The 18,456-nt window shown below is 37.1% G+C and overlaps 1 protein-coding gene across 4 annotated transcripts in view; it reads left to right on the forward strand.

Annotated features, from left to right (window-relative positions):
• The window catches only part of septin7a (septin 7a), a 51,889-nt gene that overhangs the window by 32,213 nt on the left and 1,220 nt on the right, over nucleotides 1–18,456 (forward strand). Inside the window, exons 6-13 of one of the 4 annotated variants that reach the window (XM_084130427.1) lie at nucleotides 967–1,084; nucleotides 2,774–2,866; nucleotides 3,366–3,462; nucleotides 5,770–5,821; nucleotides 6,472–6,597; nucleotides 7,071–7,091; nucleotides 9,867–10,005; nucleotides 10,391–10,536. In XM_084130427.1, the coding sequence (XP_083986553.1) occupies nucleotides 967–1,084; nucleotides 2,774–2,866; nucleotides 3,366–3,462; nucleotides 5,770–5,821; nucleotides 6,472–6,597; nucleotides 7,071–7,091; nucleotides 9,867–10,005; nucleotides 10,391–10,536 (792 nt within the window). The remainder of the gene's footprint in view (nucleotides 1–966; nucleotides 1,085–2,773; nucleotides 2,867–3,365; nucleotides 3,463–5,769; nucleotides 5,822–6,471; nucleotides 6,598–7,070; nucleotides 7,092–9,866; nucleotides 10,006–10,390; nucleotides 10,537–18,456) is intronic. The other 3 variants (XM_084130428.1, XM_084130430.1, XM_084130429.1) reach the window with 3 other exon arrangements.

The raw sequence follows: 18,456 nt of genomic DNA on the forward strand, positions 1-18,456 counted from the left end.
AATCTTGTACTTATCCAGTGTTTAAAAAAAAAAAAACACATTACCTGGCCTAAAACTTTCTCTGGCTAAAAAAGTAAAAAAAACTGAAAAGTCAGGAAAACACATGTATATTTAACTGTTTTTGTCAGGCAGGTTACTGTTGCCCATACTTTGTCTCAAAATGATGAGACATGTTTTTTTTTTTTTAGTTCAGTTGATTTGTTTGTTGGTTTGCCTGGTGTTTTGTTTGATGTATTATTTTTTTGTTTGGTTTGTTTTGTGGTGTTTAGTTTGGTTTGGTTTGAATGTCCTCTTTTGGGTAATTTCACAACCACATAGCAAAGTGCTAAAAACCACCTTAGCACACTTAAAAACTACTCTGAACACCCAAGAAACCATATAGCAGCGACCTTAACCACCAGTCAGAACACCTTAGCGAACCCATAGCAATGTCTTGGCAACCAATCAGATCTCCCCAGTACCTTAGTGGTTGGTTTTCCATGGAAAGGCACCATATGTCGCGCACAAGCGTTTCTCAGAGAATGAAATGCCAAAAATCACTAATCCTTCCTTTGAAATCCTACCCCCAGTTCCTCAGAATGTCAATCTGGAAAAATGTCACAGTGCCCTCTCCTATTGAAACTTTTAATTGAGACCAAAAAACACCATTTCACCTGCTGATGAGAATCCAGCATGTGCATTTGTGTGTGTGTAATGGCTAAAGCTGTGAAAGTTTCACTGGCCTGAGTGGACAAGCACAAATGAATTTCCTGCCATTTATTTATTGCTCTTCTTGCAGCACATGTGGCTTTACTACGAGCCGAGTTACAAGTTCAGCCAAGCTGCCAAACAGCAGTGTAAATGTGATACCTCACTACTGCACTACAGAGGAGACCTTTGCGGCTGTTTTTGGACTCATTCTCAGTGTTTAGTTTGAAACGTTAAACCCTCATGTTCTTTCTCTCTCTCTCTCTCTCTGTCTGTCAGACTGAAACCACTGGATATTGAGTTCATGAAACGGTTACATGAAAAAGTGAATATCATCCCGCTCATCGCAAAAGCAGACACACTGACTCCAGAGGAGTGCCAACAGTTCAAGAAGCAGGTGAGTGTGCTAATGGCAAACACTGTACCAGTACACTAACTGTATAACAAGGCTTCTTGTCCTAAAAACATAACATCATAGCTAAGTTTTTTTAGAAAAATGTTCCACCCACTCTATGAGTCTTAGACATAATCTGGTTGTAAACCGAGTTTAACGTCTTCGCCGTGTTACTGAATCTTGAATAGGTGCTGGGTTCAGCGCTGCAAAATTAATGTGGAGGTGAATAATTTCAATGAATGTGCTTTAATTTCATAATTAGTTTCTTTGTTGTTAAGGTGGAGGCTTTAAATAAGCCCTTTTTGTTTTTCTGCCTCTCCCTGCACAGTATATGGATTGTACTTTCTTGTTTTATTGTATATATTTTATATTTGTGTAATAAAGAAACTAAAACTGAACATTTAATCTTAATGAATTGTTCAATATTAAACCATAGATGAAATGTAATTTTAAAAAATGTAGATTTTCAGCTGGCTCAGAACGGTTTGATTTAATTCTGCGGTGCAGGTCACTAAATACGTGCATTGGGAAATGCAAGGCACTCCAGGTTCACTTTTTATGAAGTTATTTTACAAATGTGACATCGGAACATATTGAGGAACATAATACAAAAATGTTGTCAACTACAAACAGAAACACAAGGATTTTCCTTCAGTTATCCGCCAAAACTCAAAGGTTTAATGAGATCACCTAAGAATTCTGTGTTAAAGTGAAGCATTACTGTTAAGTATAGCAAGTATATCGTCAGTATAATTCATTGGTATATTACAAAAATATTCAGTCAGACTGTCAATAACAATGTTTTAAAAAAAGAATACTTATGTACCAGTAATACATATTTAATAGATAATACGCATACAATATTGGATAAAAAAAGAAACCTTTTTAATTGGATGGAACAAATGTGATACTTTTTAGTACTGAATGAAGAAATATTTTTCTTGACTCTCTGCCATCTTTTTCATTGAGCCAAAACAATGGGTCTCATTCACTAACTGTGCGTATGTACAATTTGTGCGTGAAATCTGCGTACAAACATTTTCTCAAGCAAATCATAATTCATCTATAACTTTTGTAACTCATACACAAAATATATATATTTTTATACATTTTAAATATATATATACACACACACACACACACACACACACACACACACATGTCTGTGATAACTTAAAATGCTTTTTAGTTAGGCAGGTTTGGGAACATAACCCATGTGTGTACATACATGTACATTGAAATGTAATTATTTAAAAAAAGCAAAGAAAATCTTGTAGTTTTCATTATATAATCCCTTTTGCATGTGCATGAAGAAACATTCAGCCTCTGTTCAGTTTGATATTGACTGACCTCACTGATGAACAGCCCTACATAGAGATGCAGGAGTTATGTCAGATCACAGCATCATGAAAGCATTCCCAGTGTCTCAAATGATGCATGTGGGACAGTTTAACATCTGCAAAACATCTGAAGTGACTGGTGTTGCTGTCACAGCGGCGGCAGTGAAGAACGCATCACAACACGAGCGATAAATCTGTCCACACATGGTATTTGCTGACTCCTTTGAGAGTAAATGCAATCTCAAACCTGTGACACTGAGCCTTCAGAGCCTGCTGGGAGATTCCAAGTCTTTCCAAGTCTACTTATCAGCACCAATTTTATTCTTTATTTTTCATCCTGTCCTTTTTCCAGATAATGAGAGAGATCCAGGAACATAAGATCAAAATCTACGAGTTTCCAGAGACTGATGATGAGGAGGAGAGCAAGCTAGTGAAGAAGATTAAGGTTTGTGTGTTCACAATTGTTGATGAATGGTTCTTTTCCGCTATGACACTGAAATTGGCTAAATAGTGGGTTGTTTGAATAATTAGATCCTGTTAAGGCCCTGATATACTATGTGTGATGTAATTTCAAACTAAATCTGGCCGAAAGGAAGATGTCTTGGAGTTTGTTTTAGTGGTTTGAAATAGCTTGCTAGCACGAGTAACAGCATGAATTGTGTAGTCTTTTTATTTTATCTCAGTTAAATTTCAATATATTTAGTTTTATATAGTTTAGTTAACGATAATGACCGTGCTCAGATTGCACTTACTACTCAAATATTGGCTCCCTAATTCAGCCCATCAGGGAAATAGGTCAAACAGAGACACACACTCACTCTCTCACTCACACACACATACCCATTAAGTGTCGATATCAGCCACCTGATGTTCCTAGTCTCTCTCTCTCTCTCTCTCTAAACATGTCTGTATGTTACATGTATGTGTGTTTTTGTGTCCCTCAGGACCGTCTGCCCCTGGCTGTGGTCGGCAGTAACACCATCATCGAGGTCAATGGGAAGCGTGTACGAGGGAGGCAGTACCCCTGGGGCGTGGCAGAAGGTAGGGGGTGAAAGGTCACCTCCCTGTGTAGCGTGTGTGTGTGTTTGTAGGGTAGGACAGACCCTGAGGGTGTTGATCTACTCTAGCACACAGCAGATCTTTCCCATAACACAGTGATGCTGAGTATGAGAGATGTGTGTATGAGCTAAATGTAGTTGTTTGGCTTCATTAGTGTTGTTTGCTAAGGCTATTGTTGCCGTCATTAGTGTTGTTTGCTAAGGCTATTGTTGCCGTTCCGTACCGTTTGTGCTATGGACAGTAATGTACCTCTTATTGTGCAGTTTGAATATGATAAAGCAGTCCATTTGATCATTGACAGCCCAGAAAGCTTTAACTTGTGACACATTCACCAGACGATGTCTATCCTCCAATGAATCATTTTGGATGGACTCTGCCAGTGACAAATATAAATAATTTCATGTCATAAGAGTATTAAATAACGTAATTATCAATAAAGACCAGCAATAATGATTTTCTTTTTGATGACATCATAATGGCATTATATACACATCATAGTCAGATGGCTGTGATGCCTCATAACTATTAAACTTGGCTTAGGTTTCTTTTTTTTAAGATTATTGGGTCATCATTTTATTTCTAATTCAATTCTGGGTTTTCCAAACTGGACTGGAACTTTAATAATGAATTACCTTAATGAATTAAATCATAAAAATGTAAAATCGAAATAAATAATTTTAAAATAAAAAAATCGAAATAAATAAAATAAATAAAAATCTAAATGAACCACAAAAAAATATTACATTTTATTTGATGTCATTTAATGGTCACATGACATGCAGGTAAACAGAGAATGCATTGTTAAATTATTGAAATTATTACTTAATATTAATATAATATAAACAAATATAGTTTAGAGATTTTTATTATTATTTGTATATTATTGAAGTTTTTATTGACGTTTTGAATTAGCTTTTAGATTTTCATTTACATTTTTAGTCATTTTATGTGCTTTTGTTAATTTTATTAGTTTTTTTTTATATATTTCTACATTTTTATTTCAGCTAGTAATTTTAGCACTTTAACAAACTTGACAAGGCAACATTTCAAAACATTTTAATCTAATTTTTATATTTTTCAGCTTTATTTTAATTAGCAAAAATGTTTTTGAATATTTTTAGTTCAGTTAACATACACTGTATAACAATAGTATAACTACACTGGTGCTAGTTAATTAAATAAAGTCCTCTTACAGAAATGAAAGAATAAACAAGTGACATTTAAAAATGTAAGACATAATGAAGTGTTTGTCTTCATAGTGTGTTTAGGGTCATGAGATCAACACTCTAGGCTATGCAGTGGGTTGGGCAGAAAAGTGAAAGCCTGCTGATCTGAAAACAGGAAGTGTGTGTCTTTTGATGTTTCATCGAGAGCCCCTGAAGGGCCTGTGACGTACGCCGCAAACATAGTATGAAATATGAGCATGAATGAAGCTTTGTAGATGAAGTTCCAGTGATGTTTCAGAGCTCATGCGTTTCAAGCAGAAGATCGCATGCTGATTTGACTTTTGTCTCGTCTGTTCGCTCACCAAAGCGGTTTGGCTGGAGCTGATGCGAGGGTGGACTTCCTCTTCTTTTTTTAAACCTTCAACCTCTGATAACACCAAAGTTGTCAGGCCAAATCCTCTCAAGCGACCCGTACTGCGAGCAGGGTTATTGTGTCTGAGCTCAGAGTTTGTCAGCTCTAGACAGTGTGAGCAGGAAGGCCATGGGTTTGATTACTGTATTTGAAACCAAGGGTTATCTGTTTTAAGAGGGTGAGTTTTGAATGCCTGAGATACTTTCAGCAGCATGTAAGCACACAGATGGCATGTGGTTGGGAAGGAAGGAGAGGTCTGCTTCATTCATTCGATAAGTGACGCACACGCAGCAGGAGACACAAGTCAGTTCCAGATCGGATGCCACCTGCTGGTCACTTTATACATTACAGTAGCACAGGAATGATGTGCCTATGAGTGTCAGAACTTATCAGAGGATTTTGTTTGTTTACTTGTTGTTGTTGTTGTTTAAATGAGTAGGTTATTTTTGTTTTAATTTTAGTTTAGTCTGGTATGTTTATTGTTTTTATGGTTGTGTTTTTTTGTTTTTGTTCTGTGATTTTGTGTCATTAAAGCATGTAAAAACATGTATTTTTCCTTTCATCTGTGTATAACTTTTTTTAGAGAATGATTATATTGTGCATTAAACTGAGTGTGTGTGTGTTTTTGTGCAAACTTTTGCTCCACATATTTCGCATTAGAATGTTGTCATTGTTTCTTTATTGACTTTTTAATACTTTTTTTGTTTTTAGTGGAGAATGGGGAGCACTGTGACTTCACAATCCTACGAAACATGCTCATCAGGTATATAGATAAATCTACACCAGCACTAATACATGATGATGGAGGTGGAATTCTTATAATTTCTCCAAACTGTCTTTTCAAAAACATCATCGTCCATATTAGAGTGATTCATCTGTTGCCTTCTGTAATACACTAGTGTTCAAAAGTTTGGGGTCTGTAAGATTTAAATATTTTTTTAAAGAAGTATTATGATCACCAAAGCAGCATTTATTTGATCAAAACTACAATAAAAACAATAATATTGTGAAATATTATTACAATTTAAAATAACTTTTATTTCCTATTTGAGCATATTTTAAAAAGTAATTCATTCCTATGATATCAAAGCTGAATTTTTATTAGAAATCATTCTAATACGTGGTTTATATATGTTATTATCTTATTAATATCAATGTTGAAACCACTTGTGCTGCTTAATATTTTTGTGTGGAAACCATAATAAAAAAAAATTCAGGATTCTTTGATGAACAGAAAGTTCAAAAGAACAACATTAAATGTCTAATAATGCATTTTAATGCATCCTTGCTAAATAAAAGTATTATATAAAAAAAATCTTACCTAAAACTATTGAACCGTACTGTATATGTCTGAGCTGAACATGCTGAGATATGAATCTGTTATTTATTTGTCTTGTATCTCCTCAATCACAGAACTCACATGCAGGATCTGAAGGACGTGACCAACAATGTCCATTATGAGAACTATCGCAGTAGGAAGCTGGCTGCTGTTACTTACAACGGCGTAGACAACAACAAGAACAAAGGCCAACTCACAAAGTGAGTGTTTTTCACTAATACAAGCTCGAGAGCCTATTTTAAGCCATTCTTTTAGTGTACATCATCATCAGCAGCACTGTTTCTGAGGTCAGTTTACTGTACATGAAGCAGTTCACCATGGTGTCATGTCTGTGGTTGTAAAATGGCGGTAAAGGACCCCCAGAGCTAGACTGACACATGCTAATAGTGCGGTAGTCCGTGCTGTGACACTGATGATCAACACATCCAGGCTTCCTAACAGCCACAGCTGTTCACCCTCAACACAAGCCTGTCACTAACCCTCAAATACAGTCCAAACGCTCGCTAACCGGCCATTCACATCCACCCTCACGCGTATACAGCTCTGTCTAAACTAAGAGCCCCCATCTTAACCAAAGCATAAGAGTGGCTAAAAGCTGCTAACATTGTTTTTCTAACACATGATGCACTGTGAGCATGCTAAGTGTGTGTGTGTGTGTGTGTTTTTATTTTAGATCTGACTCAGTTGAAGGCATGTAAGTGTCACGCACAAGTTCACATTTGTCTCGTCCTCTCCTCTGCTCTCGGTTTTCCTCCTTTCTCCTTGTTTGTTCACATTCGGAGTCGGGCATCCTGCTCAATGTTCCTTTCTGTCGTCAGTCCCAGCTTTGTGTTAGGAACCTGTAGTGTGGTACCGTTTATGTCCTCCTTTATTTAGCCATTTAAGGAGGTTTATCCTGCTTTCCATTAGCTTGGCAGTCTTGAAGTTAGTATAAGAAGCTGGGCAACTCAGGACATGTTCATGGTAAACTGATTTGGATGCTGCCCGACAGGAGCTAAAGCCTGTACATACAAATGTGTGCATGTAAAAACGTATTTTTTATTTTATTTTAGCACACTGTTTAGAAAAAAAATAGTTTGGAAAAGTACAGAATTTGATTTGAGTAATTTCCAGGTCTGGATAAGTATGATAATAAAAGAAAAGGCTACTGCCCCCTTTTCAGTTTTCTAAAATATATAATTAAGAATTTCGAAATAAATACATTTATTATACAAGCAGAGTGATTTCATGGTAAAAGTTTAGTGATCATTTAGTGATTGTCAAACATGAATGAATTAATTCAAGGCACACATTTTCATTACGCAAAACTGTTTTTACCATAAATTAGAATTAAACTCTTTTGAACTTCATTCTGTACTTTGCTGTTTGGCGACTGTGCCACATCAAACCATATTTACAGTTTCAAACGGATGTATCAGAGGTGAATATATATATATATATATATATATATATATATATATATATATATATACATATATATATATATATATATACATATATATATATATACATATATATATATACATATATATATATATATACATATATATATACATATATATATATATACATATATATATACATATATATATATATATATATATATATATATATATATATATATATATATATATATATATATATATATATACATATACATATACATATACATATACATACAGGTTAAAAAGTGTTTAGGTTTCTACTCATCATACTGTAGTCAACATTTGAAGTGGATCAAAAAAGTTCATCAAAGTTGTCCTAAGACAAGAACGGTTATTGTGCAAAATTCATGTATAACTTTGAAAGGTTTTGATCCACTTCAGATGTTGACTACTATGTAAGCACATGCTATCACTTTAAGAAAACCAATGGAAAAGAAACAGTAATAAAATATTTACTGATGACTGTACTATATAGGGATGCAACGATACCATTTTTTTCAGAACCGATCCGATACCAAAAATTTTGAGTATCGGCTGATACCGATCCGTACCGATACCAGCGCAGTTTTTTTTAATCAAGTAGAATTTCTATAACTCTGTGTTAAACTGATAAGAACTGAAAAAAAGAAAAACAACAACAAAAAATATATGATCATAATCTGACATAAATGCTATTATAAACTAGATTAGTGGATAATTCAGCAGTAAAATTTTGTCTAGAAAAATCACGAGTGCACAATAATTGTATAAAATCTGAACATTTTGTGAAAAAAATGTTTAGTGGGGAACAAATTAGAGACAATAAGTGTAACACTAAATCTGGTAAAACTTTACACATTGCTCTTTGTATTGTTGTAAAATACATTCATGAAAAACAAGATAAAAATCAAAAACAGCAATTATTTTATAATAATTGTGGTGATCTAACAGACACCCGGTAGAAAGTAACATGATTAAGGTACAGCAATAAAGTCCAGCAAGATAAAGTTGTTTTATGCGAAACCATAGACCTTTATCTACAGATCAAGTATAATAATAGTAACATTGAATCATCTTGGAGAGAGTTTCATCGTGTTAACTGTCATAACCGAACGCGACGCGTGTTTGATGCTGAATGAAGAATGATTGACAGCCGCAGCTGAGGGAAACGTTTATGTGAGCTTGAATTTAACGACTTAAATATTAATTTATATCTCACAATATACTATATAATGGCTTCAGAACACTTATAATATTGTGCACGAAAACTTATGGTGCTTTATAATGTTTGTGTGCCTTTTGTGGGGCTTAACAATAACACTGAATAGTATACGCACAATATCGGATTTGGATCGGCCTTGTCTGACCGATACCCGATCCGCCAAAAATGGCAGTATCGGAGCCGATACCGATAAAATAATGGTTTAAGAACCATTTATGTCAAATATGGTCTGAAAAATCTACAGAGATGTTTGGACATTTGAGTCTAAAAAAGTATGCAATTTTGAAATGGAAAATTGGAACCCTGTTTTATTTATGTGTCTAACTTTGTTCCACCATATAATGATAATGTGCATCAAACTTTTTATAAATAAAAAATGTATTTATTTTTGCAAACTTTTGCTCCATTTATTCACATTAGACTTGGTATGTACAGGCTTTCAGTCCTCCGTAATTCAGCTTCAGATTATCTGTATATAATCTTGACTAGTTATTTGTATGTAATTTTGCAGCCCATGTTAATTGGCTGGTTAATTTGCTCATGTTGTTTGATAAGTGACTTTGTTGGCTCCCTGCGCTATCTGAGCGGTGTTGATTTTGCGGCCTCACACTAACACAGCCGCGATTCAGCCTACTAACTCACATTCCTCACAACTGCACTGCACTGGGTCCTAAAACCTCTCCCTCCAGGGTCCTCTCTTCCACTACTGCTCCTTTGTTTGTAATACTCAAAAATGTTTGATTAAACGGTCTAACGAATGTGCATTTGTGCATCTGCCCGTGCGTTGCTTTTGTGTGCGTGCGTGTGTGTGTGTGGGTGTAAGTAGGAGCCCCCTGGCACAGATGGAGGAGGAGAGGAGAGATCATGTGACAAAGATGAAGAAGATGGAAATGGAGATGGAGCAGGTGTTTGAGATGAAGGTCAAGGAGAAGATCCAGAAACTCAGAGACTCTGAGGCAGAGGTACCATCTCACGTGCACACAGCCAACAAAACCAATCCTGTGTTTGTCTCCTGAAGATGAGCTCAAGTGTATTTGTGCTTAAATATGTTGTTACTGCAGTATATGTTGTTACTATATATATTGTGCACAGTATGCAGATTTTTTTTGGATGAGATACTGGGTGTACTACATTATCCCTCAATGTAATAGATTTCAGCTTTACATTTCCTGCATGATGAATGAATGAAATCAAAGTTATTGTATTTTCAGAATGATATGGGCTGAATGAGGTCATATGACAGCAATGTACTGTAGCTTATCGCTGTTTGAAATTGTTTATTTCATATGCTGTATACATCATGAATGATTCTTAGTAAATCGGTTTTGTTTTGTTTGGTCTATTCAGCTGCAGCGGCGTCATGAACAGATGAAGAAGAACCTGGAGGCCCAGCACAAGGAGCTGGAGGAGAAGAGACGTCAGTTGGAGGAGGAGAAGGTCAGCTGGGAGGCCCAACAACGCATGCTGGAGCAGCAGAAACTGGACTCTTCCAGGTACACACACTTTTACAAAACTAGTGAGCTGCATTAGGTAAAAGGACTGCATGCATCCTTCATGAACAAGGAAATTCTAGATTGCATTGTGTCAAGCTTATTATTTTTATTGATATTAGGTAAAACTTTATTTCATTGTGCTGTTGTTACACGTTACATGTATTTATTATAGTTATAACAGTTAAATATGTATAATTACAAGCAACTAACACTAAACCAAACCTTAACCCTAATATAAGTACATGCTGTTAATGAAAGTGCTCTATTATGCTTTTCAGATATTACTTTAATGTAGTGTGTATTATAGCTGTTTGTGAATGTAAAATGTCTGCAAAGTTTTAAAGATCAAAGTGCACAACAAATGGAGTTATTATGGGCGTTCGCAATAGAGGAACCTTTTCAAAGTTCCTGTAACTAATTGTAGAAGTACCCGCTTTTTGGTGTGTTCACACCACAGGAACTGGGAACGATTTTAATTCTAGGAACTCCTTTTGGAGGAACTCATTTAGCTCCTACTTCAGAGTAGGGTCTAAACCAGCACTATAGGAACTACCAGTGACATAAGTGTATGCTGATTGGCCGAACACACGCGAAACACCAGCACCCGCCATTTTAAAAAAAAGCTGAGCAAACACACATACACCCCTCACATTTCAGCAACCGTTTTAGTATATCTTCTCAAGGGGACAATACTATAGAAATGAAACTTGGATATATTTTATAGTAGTCAATGTGCTGCTTTTATAGCAGTATAAATTTACTGTCCTCTAAAAAATAACATATAGCCATTATTGTAAAAATAGCTGACAACAAAAGTGAGTACACCCTAAGTAATAACAGCAATACGTCGTTAAACCATGCAAAGCCACAGGTCCTATTCATCATGTTCATGTTTTTTTCTGCTTGACAGGACCATACAAATTTGTGTATCTTGTATTAGAGCAGTTAAAATTTGGTGCTTTGAGTACAATTCTCTCATACTGACCACTGCATGTTCAACATGGCACCTCATGGCAAAGAACTATCTAAGGATTTGAGAATTAGAATTGTTGCTCTCCACAAAGATGGCCTAGGCTATAAGAAGATTGGCAACACCCTGAAACTGAGTTACAGTACAGGCCAGGGTCATACAGAGGTTTTCCAAGACAGGTTCTACTCGGAACAGGCCTCGCAAGGGTCAATCAAAGAAGTCGAGTCCTCGTGCTGTGCGTCAGGTGCAGAAGCTGGCTTCAAAAACAGTGCTGCCAGCATTCCTGTGGTTGCAGAAGCGGAAGGTCAGCTTGTTAGTGCTCAGACCATACGCCACACACTGCAACAATTTTGTTTGCAACAACAACGGTTTGCATGGCTGTCGTCCCAGAAGGAAGCCTCTTCTGAAGCTGGCTCACAAGAAAGCCCGCAAACAGTTAGCTGAAAGCAACCTGTCCAAGAGCATGAATTACTGGAACCATGTCCTGTGGTCTGATGAGACTAAGATAAACTTGTTTGGCTCAGATGGTGTCCAGAATATGTGGCGACGCCCTGGTGAGGAGTACCAAGAACATTGTGTCTTGCCTACAGTCAAGCATGGTGGTGATAGCATCATGGTCTGGGGCTGCATGAGTGCTTCTGGTACTGGGGAGCTGCACTTCATTGAGGGAAACATGGATTCCAATATGTACTGTGACATTACGAAGCAGAACATGATGCACTCCCTTCAGAAACTTGGCCGAACGGCATGATAACGACCCCAAACACACCGCCAAGATGACAACTGCCTTGCTGAAGAAGCTGAAGGTGAAGGTGCTGGAGTAGCCAAGTATGTCCCCAGACCTGAACCCTATTGAGCACCTGTGGGGCGTCCTCAAGCGGAAGGTGGAGAGGCGCCATGTGTCTAACATCCAGCAGCTCTGTGATGTCATTATGGAGGAGTGGAATAGGGTCCCAGCAACAACCTGTGCAGCTCTGGTGAACTCCATGCCCAGGAGGATCAAGGCAGTGCTAGATAACAATGATGCTCACAAAATATTGACACTTTGGACACAGTTTTGACATGTTCACTAAGGGTGTACTCACTTTTGTTGCCAGCTATTTTGACAATAATGGCTGTATGTTGTTTTATTTTCAGAGGACAGTAAATTTATACTGCTATACAAGCAGCACATTGACTACTCTAAAATATATCCAAGTTTAATTTATATAGTATTGTCCCTTGAGAAGATATACTAAAATGGTTGCTGAAATGTGAGAGGTGTACTCACTTTTGTGAGAGACTGTATATTTACTCCAGAAACATACTCTACAAACATGGAAAACAGTGATAGATGGGCCTCTTAAACTTTACGCTAAGGAGAAAATCCAACGCAAGTTTGAGGGGACCAAGCTAAACATGATTATGTATTTCTGCTCAGCAAGCGACATTGGACATCAACCACACAGCAAACGCAAATACTTTTTCATATACTGTCTACTTTCTTTGTATTACAGTTCTGTCTAATAACGTATCGTACACTAATGAAGACGGAGAATGGGAGCTCTGGCATTCTTAGCGCCTTCAAAATAAATGTCCGCCGCGCTGTCAAAATAAAAGTCACAACAAGAAGCGCGGCTTGCGTCACTTCAGAGTTCATACTGTCGGTGCGAATGCAACCAGGAAAATGGCCCTAGGGAAACATTTAGTTCTCAGGGAACTGCCCTGGTGGCTAAGGTGGAACTAAGTTCCCTACCCTTAGCGAAAGCCCCTATGGAAAACAGGACCAACGCTGATGTCCAGGCACTTCTCAGCCTTTACGCTAGAGAGGAAATGATTGTGTATTTCTGCTCAGCTAGTGACAATGGCAGGGTTCCCACGGGTCCTTGAAATCCTTGAAAGTTTGTGAATCTGAAAAAATGTTTTCAAGGCCCTGGAAAGTTTTTGAAAATAAACATACATAGAGACAGGTCCTTGAAAGTGCTTGAATTTATTTTGATGGTCAGATACACTTTTTCCACCGTAATGGTTCTGTTGTTGTTACCACTTGTGTCTATTCAACTGTATAGTGCTGCGCGGATCGCGGCTAATCGCGGGTCAGGCGGGCCAAGTAATACAAACATTCCATTCCAGTTAATCGAGGGTGGATGACAGATAAATCATTATAATGTGTTGAGTTTAATAAAGACACGGAACTCTCATCACGGTAAAATGCAATGAACGTGCGTGAACGTGAACGTTTACTTTTGTTTTCAACAACGTAATTCTCTTCAGGGAAAACCAATCAAGGAAAACATATCAGGGCTCGACAATAACGCTTGTCCGGGACCATAGACTGTGTCCGGGACACGTGTATTTTTTTCTTTTTTTGAAGGGGAAAGTGAGAGAGAATTGTAGGCCTACTACTTGCCCAACCAGACAAATGCCCTGATTAAAACAATTTTTAGTATAAAAATACAAAATAACTAATTCTGTTTTATTTCATTTAATGTAAGTGGCGATTGATAGCCTATAGTTGATAATAATATAGGCCTATAATGTACTGATGGTAACAATGTTGCGCTGTTGAGGCTTGCGCAGTTATTTATAACACTATAGTTAAGAAACAATATTTTGTATAGCCTAGGCTACACACGACCAGAGAGCCATCAAGATTGAAACCGAGACTGATTTCATAACAGTTCAATAAACAAATAGTTAAAATTAAGTCACTTACATTTTGAATGCAATGACTGTTTTTGTTCTGTTTCAGCAGCGAAAATACCGTATATACCTTGACTATAAGACGACCCTGAATATAAGATGACCCCCCCACTTTCCAGACTTATTTTTGGGACAAAAAGAGATTTTTGTGGAAAAAATCTGGTTTTAACAGAAAATAATTTTCTTTGAAAATTGCAGTGATAATTCATTCTCTCTCTTCCAGCGCGTGCGCGCACCTTTCTCTCTCTCTCTCTTGCTCTGCGTCGCGCGCGCACCTCTCTCTCTCTCTCTCGCTCTGCGTCTCACGCGCGCACCTCTTTCTCTCTCTCTCTCGCTCGCTCTGCGTGTCGCATGGCAGAGAGAAGCAGCGTTTTAATTCAGTTAAACACATATATTATGTTGCTTCTCTAATTTTACATGCAAGTATAGCTCAAATCATTTGTCTTAATGGTTCGCGTTTCATATTAATTCTGTTGTTCTTTCTCCCTTTCCCCCCGTGATTTTGTCTATATCGCGAATATAAGATATATTTTTCCCCCCATTTTTCAGCCTTTTTTTAGGACAAAAACCTTGTCTTATATTCGGGTATATACGGTAGTTCCAAACAAAGATCACAGCAGAACCATAGCGCATCTCACAGCAACACTTGCTATACTGAATGATACTGAATGATTCAGCGTTTTGAGCGAATCGGTTGAGTCAAAGATACAGTTACCCATTCATAAACTGCCTCATTCTGAATAAATCAGCCGTTTGTTCGAATCGTTTGAATGAATGACTCAATGACTCGCTCATTAAGACGTTCGCCTGCCGCCTCCTACTGGCGGTTTAGTTTCATAAAGTATCATTCTTTTCAACATTCCTTATTTGTAAATTCAAAAATATTTTAAATAATCTAATTTAATACACTTATAATTTTTCAATGTAAATTATTTAATTTGATTGGAAACAGCCTAGTGTCTTATTATTTTAATTGAATATATTGATCAAATTTAAGAATTTGAAATTAAAGATGGAGCAAACATTTAATAAAATTAGGGGAAAAATGCCCTTTATAAAAGGTACAAAAAAATTAGTGTTTTCAAACAGTGATGTAATGAAACTTTGACAATTTAAGTTTGAAGGGAGTAAAGCCTCTGTTTAGACTATTAAGGAAATATAATTTTGCCAAAAGAAAAACTTTTATTTTAAATAAATGTTAATTTTTAATCAGCCTACTTCAGTGTGATATGTTACCATATCATGCTTAACACTGAGAATTTGAATAATTGTAATGTGATGATCAGATGCAGATATCTAAATCAAAGTATAAGGGCGGTTTGCGGGTGTATTATCTATTTTAAACAGTGGATTCGGGTGACTCAAAGTGCACCAGATTCTTACCGGGGGGGCATGCCCCCGGACCCCCCTAGGGGTACCAGGCTCCACCCACAAAAATAATGTGGGAAACACATCAGGCTATATGATGATCTACAAAAAATACTAATTTAATTATCTTATTATTAAAATACATTATTAGGATTTTACCACCTCCGCCTTATTTTGAGCCAGGAAAAACCCTGGATACGTTAAGTTTTTCCGCATGAGGTAGGCTACTTTGTGTTGTACGTTGCCATGACGTTCTCAGGCGCATGAAAGTACCATGGTACCTCAACGTTTGTTGTTGGACACAACAAATGTGTCCCCACATTAAGTCCTTGAATTTGAGGGTATTGGACCTGGAAAGTCCTTGAAAGGTCCTTGAATTTGAAGTTAACCAAGGTGTGGGAACCCTGCAATGGGCATCAACCACACTGCAAACCCAGATCATAAACTAATGAAGAATGAGAGCACTGTGTACTCAGGCTCTGGCTAAGTCATTCTTCGCTCCGTCAAAATTATCAAGCACAACAACCAGAGCGACAAGACGTAAGTGACACTTACGTCACTTCAAAGTTCCAAATGGCGGGGAACAGAGGTTCTCGGGGGACTGCTCTTTTGGCTAGTTCCTATAACTTAGTTCCTATAACTACCCGATGCGAAAGCCCCTAATGTCTCCCAAAATAAAGAAATTAAAAATTAAAAAACTGCCTGAAACAAGTCATCAGTAATTTCAGTCTTACCTACTATACTGCCCTACAAAGGCAGCTAGAGTCGCTAGAGTGTGGAACTGAGAAAAATGACTTTAAAGATTTTTAGTTGTCCCGCCAAATGAATTATAGGTAGGACACTGGAAATCTGGCAAATAGATGTTTTAGTAATGAAAATTATATACATAAAAAAATCTTGAGCTCAAACTTGACTTTTGACCACTATTTTAAAGTTACTGTACTCTGCCTTTGTATTGTCAGCAAAAAGTGAGAAGTCATGCCAAGGCAAAAGGCAGTAACTTCCACGTTATCAGTATTTGGTTGCTGATCACCATTAACAAAATCATTATAGTAACACCTGTATAAAATCTAGTGATCATGGCATTTATTTTGTATGATTTACAATTATTTATAGCCATCTACTTATTGCTATCCTGTGCTTTGGTTGCATTCTGATGGCATTATTAATACATTTGACATTTGACAATATACCTCCATAGATTTATTAGTCCAGCGTTGGCTCGACCGCGTTTAGGGCGGGGCTGAAGGCACCGGCGAAGTTTTGGCACTCTGCCAGCTAGATGCATGAGTGTTTCAACCAGGTCCAGTACCCGAACTGAGTGAGGCGGGGCTTTAATTCTTGGTTGTATTCATCTGATACGGCAATGTGTAACGTTTTTCTGTCAACTCTGCATAATCCTCCACGTTTGTCGATGGAGCGCGGGTTCAGACCATAACTATGAAAGGGAGCGCGTCGCTCGCTCGCGTTGACTATGTAACGGCCCTAAATGTTCTGACCGCAACTGTGCAGGACAAAGCTCTGAGGACATCAGAAGTTAGAGGGACTGATGGCAGCTGTACAAAGTACACAGGCTTCACCGTAATTTTAATTTTAATGGACATTAAAACAAAGGCAGATAACCGTACAATCTGGTAGGTAGCATTATTTGATAGAACACCGGCACAGTAACTTCATATTGATGCGCGGCTAAACAAAGTCAGAGTACCGTAACTCTATTTGAGCGTTCCAAAACAAAGCCAAAGAGCGGTAACTGATGTTACGGTGTTCTGCCTTTGTTTCTCATGGGCTTTTGGAAGTTACTGTTAAGACAACTCATTATTTTCTCGAAAAACAACGGAATTGATTCAAGATACTTATCCACATGATAAAGGAGGTCTTGAATGTGCCAAAAATATAAATAACTCATTTTCGACCAAAAACGAAGTTACGTTCTTTTGCCTTTGCACGGCAGTATACAAACCTACGTAGGTTTGTAACAAATTTGCATAATGCCAGCCTGTGATCTTCATTGGCTGCCCTGGAATAACGTCTACATTGACCCGCCCTCAAACACTGTAGTTGTAGCGGAGTTTTGTTTGTGTTTTCAACATGTTGAGAAGATTCTATTTTCAAATCCACTTAGCATGCATTTCCTAAGGATGAGGACTCGAGCTCATATAGACCTTAGTCAGGTTAGACGACGTATTGAATTTAACGCAGATGAAAACGAGGATATGAGGGGTAGATGTACAGTCTTTACAATGGCACGCGCTGTATAAAGGTCCTGGGTCACGTAATTTTTAAAACTCACAACTTTTAAAATTGATTAATGGAGTTTTCGTCTTCGGAAATTTTTTTTTGGAAAGATATATCGTCAGCTGTTGTTAAACAACAGTACAATCCATTGAATGTACTTTATTCTGTCCCTCACAACTCTAGTTTTCATTCCTGTCATTACTGAGGTCTGTTGATACGGTAAAACCAATGACATTGTTACTGTTCGTATTACTGTGGATACAAGCACTGAAGAAGCCTCCGGAGCTGAACCTGCAGTAACACTTTATTTTACAGTGTCCTTGTTACATACGTTACATGTACTTACCATAGTAATAACAATAATTTATGCATAATTACATGCAACTAACCCTCAACCAAATCCTAATCCTACCCTAACCCTATAGTAAGTACATGTAGTTGCTTAATATTACTCAGTACTTAAATATATAATTATACTGTATGTATCAATGACACCTTAAAATAAAGTATTTGTGTAATTACATTGTAACAACAGCACATTAAAACAAAGTGGCTTATTATTATTAAATGCATGTTATATTCAGTTATAAAAAATAAAGTCCATCTAATTAAAAAAATATTGTGCAATCCTTGATATTTTAAACTGTTATAAAGTGTGAATG

This window comes from Abramis brama (genome assembly GCF_963993115.1).
Source record: "Abramis brama genome assembly, chromosome: 12".
Lineage (NCBI taxonomy): Eukaryota > Metazoa > Chordata > Actinopteri > Cypriniformes > Leuciscidae > Abramis > Abramis brama.